The sequence below is a fragment of the Gymnoscopelus braueri genome (genome assembly GCF_963280865.1).
Source record: "Gymnoscopelus braueri genome assembly, chromosome: 1".
In the NCBI taxonomy this organism is placed as follows: Eukaryota; Metazoa; Chordata; class Actinopteri; order Myctophiformes; family Myctophidae; genus Gymnoscopelus; species Gymnoscopelus braueri.
The window spans coordinates 61,647,166-61,657,478 of NC_137603.1; the positions used below are offsets into that span (position 1 = coordinate 61,647,166).

General features: G+C 43.1%; 1 protein-coding gene across 1 annotated transcript in view; it reads right to left on the reverse strand.

The window, feature by feature from the left end:
• Positions 1-6,996: 6,996 nt before the first annotated feature.
• The window catches only part of fgf4 (fibroblast growth factor 4), a gene marked incomplete at its 5' end in the record, with an annotated part of 6,106 nt that continues 2,789 nt past the window's right edge, over positions 6,997-10,313 (reverse strand). The window contains 2 exons of the mRNA XM_080426330.1: positions 6,997-7,994; positions 9,964-10,070. Of these exons, the coding sequence (XP_080282456.1) occupies positions 7,818-7,994; positions 9,964-10,070 (284 nt within the window). The 3' untranslated portion in view covers positions 6,997-7,817. The remainder of the gene's footprint in view (positions 7,995-9,963; positions 10,071-10,313) is intronic.

Genomic DNA, 10,313 nt, shown 5'->3' on the forward strand with positions numbered 1-10,313 from the left:
AGATTCAAATGGTAGTTCTTCCTCGGCCTAATGGGAATGTGCGTGCAAAATTTCACGGAAATTGCATGCTGTGTTCATGATTTGAGGCATTTTGTTCAAAACGGAGCACTCCTGCAAACTTTGGAAGACATTTTTAGCCAATCAGGATGGAATATGATAAATCTGAAAGACCCGTTTTGTTTAATGACTATAGAGATACTGTGTACCGATTTGCGTGATTTTTGGACAAAATCTGTAGGAGTACTGTCAAAAAATATGTTTTGCACAAATCGGCCTCCTGGTGGCGCTATAACAGGCCCATGTGAAAAATGTGGGGCAGAGGTTCTGAATTGGCATCCAGGGAGTGTGTGTGCACAGTGGCGCTGTGATCAAGCCAACGGTGGCAGAGATGAGCTGGTCACAGACGGACGGACACACGGACCCACGGACACAAGGATACACGGACAGACGGACGGACGGACGGGGTGGAAAACATACTCTCTCGCCATGCCTTTCGGCCTGGCGGAGACAACAAACACTTGTGTGCATGTATAGATGCACATTTAACCAGATCTCTATTGAAAAGGAGACCTAAGGTCTCAATGAGATCACCTAAACGTTAAAGTAGAATATATATATTCCATTGATCTGATAATAAATTATCCCTCTCCCCTAATCTCCATCGTTCATTGGTGCTTGATTTTTGCGGCTTGCAGTATCTTATCGAAAAAATATATATAGCTCACACTAAATTACTCCCAAATTCGAAACATTCTCTATTTCACATCCCCCACTGCTGCTAAGGTTATTTGCTGCTAAAGTGCGCTGCTAAAGAGTGTGGGTCTTGCCTGTATTCTTTTTTTAGCCTTATTTCTATCTTTATCTTATCTTATTTTTCTTGTTCTTTTTATTTCTTTTAAACCCAGTATTACCTTTTTTATAGATTGCTGTTGTCTTGTGGACAGGCCACACAATTTCACTACTTAGCCTACCCGTATGATTGAATGCCAAATAAAGCCTTGTTGATTCTTGAGTCCTGATTCCTTGCGACTAAATAATATGAATGAATAGCAATTGGAGCCAATGTGAGCCATGAGGATACATACAGCCCCACCCCAACCACAGTTTAACTGGCCACTATTCTAGTGCAGCTTGAATGGGACAGTCCCGTCCCCCTGCCCTTCAAAGACAACAGGAAATGTATTATTGAACTTCAACCCTCCTCACCTACCTGTGTGTGGACGTAAGGGCCATCAAATGGCTATTCAACGACCTCTCCCTGTTAGTGAACACATGGTTGTCACCCGGCCTTCTTTGCATCCCATTCAACTTGAAAGGCTCTCTCAGAATGGACATGTACCTCTCTAATTCCACACATATCTGTATGCGTACACGTGGCGGGGGCCGTTTGGAGCATCGCGTGGGCCATGTGTAGCAGCAGACACACAATGAGAGCCTGCATGGAGGCAGCCTGCTAGTGGATAGATAGATGAGAGCAGTGTCTCTAAGTTTAGGACTAGTTTACAGCCTCTAGACGGGCTGTCCTTGGGTTCCCAGTAGCAGAAAGCAGTCATTCTTTTCAGGGTATGACATGAAGGCCTCTTTTAGCCCAGGGTCCAGCTGAGTGGAGCACAGAAATACGTACGTGGAGGCCAGCTATGTGTCCAAATCACACCTGTCCTGCAACAGGCCAAGGCCACGCGGCTCCGAGAGGTTGCACACGTAAAACTAGAAGACTGAAGACAGCTACAGCTACTGAGAGAGCTATGACTCCTAATGATCAGGAATGTATTGTTTTAGAGTCTACGGTCAGTTAAAGTTTTGACCATAACTGACCGTTGAATAGCAAAATTCCGATTTTTTTGGGGGGTCAAAGACTTTTATGTATAACGCATTAATAAAAACGTTTGTGAATACCAACAAACATACATCTGGATGAGGTTTCCAAGTTTTCAATTTCATGTTATTGTTGCTTATTTAAGCAACAACTTCTGGTAGGCTACATAACATACATGCTTTGAATTATGCCTGTGTGTGTGTGTGTGTGTGTGTGTGTGTGTGTGTGTGTGTGTGTGTGTGTGTGTGTGTGTGTGTGTGTGTGTGTGTGTGTGTGTGTGTGTGTGTGTGTGTGTGTGTTTGCGTGCGTGCGTGCGTGCGTGCGTGCGTGCGTGCGTGCGTGCGTGCGTGCGTGCGTGCGTGCGTGCGTGCGTGCGTGTGTGTGTGAATCAAAAATCAAAATAAAATGAATTGTAATATGAACTACTGCAATTTTCAAATAGCAGAGGCTGTAAATAACTGCATAACGGCAAAAATGTACTTCTAAACAAGGAATGTTAGTGTTTTGGATAATATTTGGTCCGTGAACCAAGTACAATATTGGTCAAACTCAATAAATCCTGTAAAATGACCTCTTCTCCAGCCACTTCTATTTAAACAACGTTCAAGTTTATATGAATCACAGTTTAAATTACCCTTTTGTATGAAATAATTGCAATTAAATTTTTTCTCATTATCGTTTAGCGCTGGTAGCCACTTTAAGGCTTATTCAAAATGTTTAAATACAAGGCGACACGTTGTGGGCTTGTGGATCTATAATTTTGGAAAATAAAAAGAAGAAAAAACTTTGCCTACATTTTGGCCGCAAATCCAGTTGCCAGATTTAAAGTGGTTCATGTTAGTGTGTTCAATCTGACACAATGACAACAGTACGCAAGTCACAGAAACTTTCATTTTTATTTATTTATTTATTAAGTTAAGCTTCATTTCATGTGCACAGCACATACAAGATGGATGTTCAGCACACTCTGCATAAAACTACAGAGCAACTGATGAATGTATAAAATACAAAATGCAAAGTATCAAGACCACAGGACTCATTGAGACAGCATCATCACGTCAGTAGATCCACACAGCAGAGCCAGCACACTGTCCAAATCCTTCAGTGTTAAGGGCTGTTCACACAGGGAGCGACACTACGCCTGGCGTACCCGCTTGTATCTGCAGGGTCGCAGTGCGCTCCTCATGTGAATAGATGGGTTTATATTGTTGCTGTCTGGCAGAAACCCCTTATCTCCATGTTCTAACCTTTTGTGTTTTTTCGTAAATTAATACCCTACGTGATCATACTACAGCGTCACACAAAAGCATCAACAGTACAGATCTACAAGCTCGAAACGTGGTGCAAAGCAACGCGTTTTGAGCTTGTCAATCTGCTACTTTTGCTGTTTTTGGATTTTAATCCCGGAAAGTAACAGTTGCTGGACATATGAGGTTTCCACCCAACAAAGATATGCATCGCATAGAAAACACTTCAAGACAATTCAACTCTTGCGATGCGTTGTGAGCCTTCAGGTCGGACCTTTCTGCCATACAACACCATCAGGCGACCTAGTACGAATCGGGCTAAAAGGGCTCTTCACAAGGGACTGAATAAGCGTCTAGTCATTCATTTTCAATGAGAGGTGAGCGTTTAGGCAGACATACCATGAAATTGTCACATTCGTGCTAAAGTCTCACGCACACATCCACCTGCGTCAACACTTGTCTAAGCCAGTGGTTCTCAAAGTGGGGTCCAGGGACCCCCAGGTGTCCTTGGGCAGGTTCCAGGGGGTCCCCATCAAAATGTGCTAAAGGGATAGTTCACGTTTTTGTTTTTGTCACATTCCTAAGCGAATCATTTGATGACCGGCAGCGGTTCCGGTAGGAGACACAAAGAGTGTCCTTTGTGTCTCCTACCGGAACCGCTGCCAACTGGTCCGCTGGTCATCAAATTATTGGCTTAGGAATGCGACAAAAACAAAAAAATATCCATGAATTCAAGTCTCCATGGGGTGACTAATCAATAGATTTTTTTTTTTGGGTGATACAATAAAAATTGGTTTAATACAGCATCACAATCATTTTAACCACTTTATCCATTTATACGTTGGCTTGTACATCTACTATTTTTGAACATTTTTGAAAAATCTTGAAAGTGTTTGAAAGATTTTGAGCTTGAGATTCTGGGCGTCCCCGGCACAAAAAAAAATCAGGTGGGGGGTCCGCGGCCAAATATATATCAATTTGGGGGTCCTTGGCAAGAAAAGGTTTGAGAACCACTGGTCTAAGCATTGGTAGGAACACATCACATGTCCACACAGTGCCTCCGGCTTGGACGGGTGCTCCAACCAACACAACAGGTCGTGTTCACGGGTGGGAAGCCGGGCGGTCTGTATTTGATCTTTAGAGGCTTTTCAGCATCATTGGTTTCTCTTGGACTCTCGCTGGATAACCAAATGAGCAGGTATAGGTAGAGGGGTGAACGCCAGGTCTCCAGTCTATTGTAAACACAGTGCTCTGCCATGCAAATCAGTGATACTGGAGAACACTCAGCTTGGCTGTAGAATATGATTAGTATAGAGGATGATGAGCCCCAATCTCCTCTTGATTTTAACCATTTAAACCATGTATACTTAGTCGACTGGGGCACCCCAGGGCTCTATACGACTAGACCCCTATTTTCTTTCCCCTCTACACCAAATATGTTCGCCGAAAATAGCAGACCTACAAGCTCACAACGCGTCGCAACGTGGAGCATTGTGAGCTTGTAGAGCTGCAATCTTCACCAAATGTTTGCCCCAGAGTAGGGACACTAGGTTTCAAGTGACCAACAACTGGCCCAACTGAGGCGAACCACCACCTTTTAGGTGGTGTATATACTGTAAGCACTTTTAGCTGGAAGGAGGCCCTGCTGGAGGCCAGTTTGGGGCCAGTTTGCATGACATTTGTTTGAGCTATTTGCAAATTAATACCCAGCTTGTGTATAGAGTTCAGCTGGCTGCTGTACAAGTCATTAGTTCTAGGCTACTCAAGGCACTCTCATTTTGTTTGTTTAAACAATTAAACCTTTTTTTGCACAACTTGCAGATAATACATTAGGCTAGTGCCTTGCTTTGTGGAATGTTGAAACTGAGATTTAAACCCTTTTAAACCTCTTGAAGAAAAACAAAACATCAAACAACAAACAGAGGGACACCTCGAAGAAGTAAAGACATGACTGAGTTTTGCGCTGTGTGTTTCATCTGGATTCAGCCCTTTTCATAGCAATGGTTCAGTTCACAAAGGTAAAAAAACACTTATACACCCATATATACTTATTTGCCCGGGGTCCCCCAAGGCTCTACTCTAGGTCAGTTAGTTTTCCCCTCCCCTCCAAGTCAAAAATAGACCAAACACACGATGTGACGCCTTGCTAGCTTGTAGATCTGCTATTTTAGCCTAATGTTCGCCCCCAGAATATGGACACTAGGGTGGTTAAGACAGACACAACACAAGTGTTCTGTCAAGCATTTAAACTCAGCTCTGTTGGTTTGTGTTTGAACACCCCCCCCCCCCACACACACACACACACACACACACACACACACACACACACACACACACACACACACACACACACACACACACACACACACACACACACACACACACACACACACACACTCACACATACACAGAGCCTCTTCCCCCAATAGGAATACCATCACCATTGGCTACCGAGGGGGTTATATTTACAAAATATATAAAGAAAAATATAGGGTTACTGGGCCCTAGCATAAAGTACAGTCCAACAGCTGTCTTTAAATATTTCTCCCATGATTATCCTTTCTAAAAGTAAATCACAGGGTAAAGATAGAAGATAGCAGGAACGTGACAAGGCGCAACTAGGACGACATGGCCACTAGAGCCGGGCTGTACTCTACACAGGGAGAGAGAGGGGAGAGAGAGAGAGCTGTACTCAACTGCAATGAGCGACAGAGAGAGAGAGAGAGAGAGAGAGAGAGAGAGAGAGAGAGAGAGAGAGAGAGAGAGAGAGAGAGAGAGGGTGATAAGACAGAGTTAACTGTACATTAATAATGATGTAATAATGTAATAATGATCGTAGAGCAGCATATGTTTTATATCTTACAAAAAACAACAACTTTCCGTATAGTAACCCATGAAAAGTGATGGCACTCGTATTAGTAATTTAAACTATACAAATATGACGTTTTGTCAGCTGGAGGCGATGTAAGAGTAAAACCCTTAATTTGTAACTAAATTGTAGTTTCATTAAAAGTCAGGGTTTTAAAATGGAGTTTTGTTGTTTGTATTTGCAGATGCTCTCATCCACAGCAATAGTTCTCAAAATGGGGTTCTTGCGGGGGTTCCAGGGGTTCTCCAGCTAAATTATTGATAGTTCGGAACCAAATGGACCCTATACAGTTCTGCAAATATGAGTGTATACAAATGGAACCAAATGTCCATTTGTACACTCTCAGAGCTATGGGGGTCTGTGGCCTAATACACCTTGACTGGACACATGGCTGCCATTGAACCCGGGACCCTCCTGTCATGTCATGGGACAGTCCCTCTGACCACGAGGTAACCCTGCCAGCTCTGCATTAGCCGTCCCATGTCAAACAACACTCCAAAAACAATCTCCGCTCCGCCAGCTGAGGCCCACGAGGAATGCTTGACTTACTTCAGTCCAATTCCGATCAGACAAATGCAACTAACTTATGGCTCTGTTTGACATGAGCCTTGTCCAATAAAGAATAGTCTGGCTCGACACTCGGGGCTTCGGTTTCCCCGTTGCATGTCAGCACTTTGACCTTGCCTTTAAACTCCCAAATTCCCCGCTTATATAATGTCAAGAAGATACCTCTCTCTCTATCCACAGTCTTATGGTTCTGACAAAGATTGACGGCAGAAAAGTTCAGAGTTCGCCCCTTTGGCAGAGCTAAAAACAGCCCAGTGGAGGCCGGGTCTCTCTCTCTCTCTCTCTCTCTCTCTCTCTCTCTCAGTAAGATGACACTGTTTCAATTAGGCTCCAGTGCCACACAAAAGATGTGGAGCATTGAGCAATCACTGCCACTTCTGACACATGCCGACCGACACCTCATGTTGTTTTCAACTTCAGTCTAAGACAAAAAAATGCAGTACATGAAAAAGTCATTAAATGACATAATCATGTCTCCTGCACACTGTTGCTAGAAGGTTTTGTTTGTTTGTTTGTTTGTTTTTGTTTTTTTACCCACAGTGCAAAGACAACCATCAGCCAAAAGCCTGATATATACTTCTTTGTATGACAGTGTCATGCGCCGAAAATAGCCGATTTACAAGCGCGTCACGGATGCGACACATTGTGCGCTTGAATATCGGCTATTTTCGGTGGTTGACACCATTGTACGACGGAGCATACATTAGGCAAAAGATTTCAACCTGACAGAGAATAGCAGCAAAAGTCTGATAAATTAGAAACGAAAAACAAATAAACATAAATTAAAACTCCCCATGGAAGCGAGGACCTGTTTTAAAAAAAATACAAAATGTAGTAAATTATAAATAAGAAGAAAGAAATATATATATATAAAAATGATAAAAGTAGGCTATGATACACTTTGACTTCTTGCATAAAGGCTGTAACTGAAAAGTGCATCACAGTTTAGAGTCCACTCGTGCCTCCTTTCCTAGCTTCCTTCGACTCCTGGTCGTTAGAGTCGACTCGTGCCTCCTTTCCTAGCCTCCTTCATCTCCTTGTTGTTAGAGTCCACTCGTGCCTCCTTTCCTAGCCTCCTTTGTCTCCCTGTCGAGTCTAATTATCCCTCCTTTCCTTCCTATACCCTCCTTTGTCTCCTTGTTGTTGGAGTCCACTCGTCCACTCCTTTCCTATAGCCTTGTTCGTCTCCTTGTTGTTAAGAGTCCACTCGGCCACTCCTTTCCTAGCCTCCTTCGACTCCTCGTTGGTTGAGATGACGTCTTTTTCTCATGCCTGAACCGTCGTACAACCAAGTATAAATCAAACTTTTTAGGGCTCCTCAGATTCTTGGCAGGAAATGTGTCACCGTTGTGGCGGGTGACACTCTGTTCCCTCGTTTGGTTTTCCCGTTCTTGCTGAGACCGATGAACATCCTCGGGTACGACACCGACTCATAAGCGTTATAGTTGTTGGCCAGAAGCTTCTCCCGGAACTTGCACTCACTGTTGTAGTGTAACTGAGAGAGAGAGAAAGAAATGTGGATTATTTGAAATGTCACTTGTTTGATGGTGATGTTAAAGACCTGTTTCAAGCAGCAGTCCGCAGACCATAAATGTTTCATTGATGGGCATAGGCTAATTACAGGTGGTATCAAAAATATGTATGAAAACATCACACATTATGAGCTTGTAGATCTGCAATTTTTTTGTGTGCGACACAAGTGCACAACTAAGTTTAAATCCGGCATTTATCAATCATTAATATTGTTTTTTAATATATATATATAAAATAGAAATGACTGTGTTACGACTTCTTATGTTAAATACGTATAGCTGTATTATTATGAGCAGGTGGACTGGGCTGGTCCTTAAATGAGGATTGTTCGAAATATGCAAGTGATCCAGAGCTCAGAAAAGTTCGAGAAACACTGATCACAAAACAAAAATGCTGGGGGACTTATAATAGGATTTGAGGCGAGCTCTGTTTTGTTGGTCTTGATAACAAAACAAACAATTGTCGCCTACTGTTGTAAATATCACATTCTTACAACCTGTGAACACTTTTATACATGTTTTCCATTTATGTATATGGACTGCTTACTATGTGATGACTGAACTGATAACAATATATAGGAACATGCCAATGACATTACATTACAGTCATTTAGCAGACGCTTTTATCCAAAGCGACTTACAATAGGTGCATTCAACATAGGTAGGGAACGAAAACTACTAATCACCAGAAGTCTTATGTGCATTTTCTGCAAAAACAAGCAACCAAGAGTATACCTAGCAATGACATCATTATTAGTGGGTTAAGGGCTCTAACATTCACTTTGTGCATTGATATAGAATAGTGCATGTGTGCCTGCCTCACTGTGTATGAATACATACGTGGACATTTTTGTGTTTTTCTTTTCCTCTTGCTAATGGGCCTCCAATCATATTTTCAATAAATAAATAATGCATTTTGGTCTGGATACGTGAGTCTGTGTTCTATCAATATGTCTGTGTCTGTGTGTGTGTGTGTGTGTGTGTGTGTGTGTGTGTGTGTGTGTGTGTGTGTGTGTGTGTGTGTGTGTGTGTGTGTGTGTGTGTGTGTGTGTGTGTGTGTGTGTGTGTGTGGGGTGTGTCTGTCTGTCTGTCTGTCTGTCTGTCTGTCTGTCTGTCTGTCTGTCTGTCTGTCTGTCTGTCTGTCTGTCTGTCTGTCTGTCTGTCTGTCTGTCTGTCTGTAGGTGGGTGGGTGGGTGGTCTCCTCGCGGCCAGCTCGTCTTTGCTCCAGCAGAAGAACGGTAGGTGCGTGCGTTGGCTGGCAATGCTTGGAATGGAATGTTTCAGTCTGAATGATGTACCGTCACCCGGTTCTGCCTTCATCCGGCCCACAATGAAAACATGCCACAGCCTCTCTCTCTCTCTGTCTCTCTCTCTCTTGTTCACTTGTCGCCTACTGTCTTGTTGTGTCCGTGTGCGTGTGCTAGCCTGCTCACAGTGGTGTCATGGAGAAGTCCCTCTCCAAGGATAGCCTACCTCAGTGGTTCTCCAACGTTTGTCAAATGTGTCAAAGACCCCCAAATTAATATGTATTTGTGCCAGGGACCCCCAGAAGAGAGGATTTGTGTTAAAAAAAATCTAAACTATTAAAATTTTTCCAAAACGTTTAAGATTAAAGAAAAAGTTCAAAAATAGCAGATGTACAAGCTCGCAGCATGGCACCAAGTGAGGCGCTGCAAACTTGTATATCTACTATTTTTGAATAGCCAACATATAATATGGATTATGTGGTTAAAATGATTGTGATGCTGTATTATTTTGCCGGGTACCCCCTGCGGGTCCCCCAGTTTGAGAAACACTGGCCTATATATTACTCTATAAGAACAGATCTACAAGCTATCCAAAAAGAACAGATCTACAAGCTGACATAGCTTGTAGATCTGGTCTTTTTGGGCATGGAATCAACAGTGAAATGAAGTGATACAGTACACTCACAGATCCGTAGAGCTTCCCCCGCCGGTTCATGGCCACGAACAGCCCACTGCGGACGCCAAAGATGGTCACGACGCCCCTCTCTCCTACCGGAGAGATCTGAAGGAGACCTGGAAGGAATGGAAAGAAAGACTCATAAACCAACACTGTCCCTTGAAGGAGTATAGCCTACTTCAGCCCCAAAATGTATTTTTTCGATCAATCAGCCTACTCACCACCGCCCATGAATCCTCGAATTCATAGAGATTTTGTGTCACGTTCCTGAATGAAGAATCAAATATGAGCATATTGGATGAATTGAAGAAAAGTCCAAAACATCTCCCACATTGTAGTCCACAAGTGTTGGAGGTTAT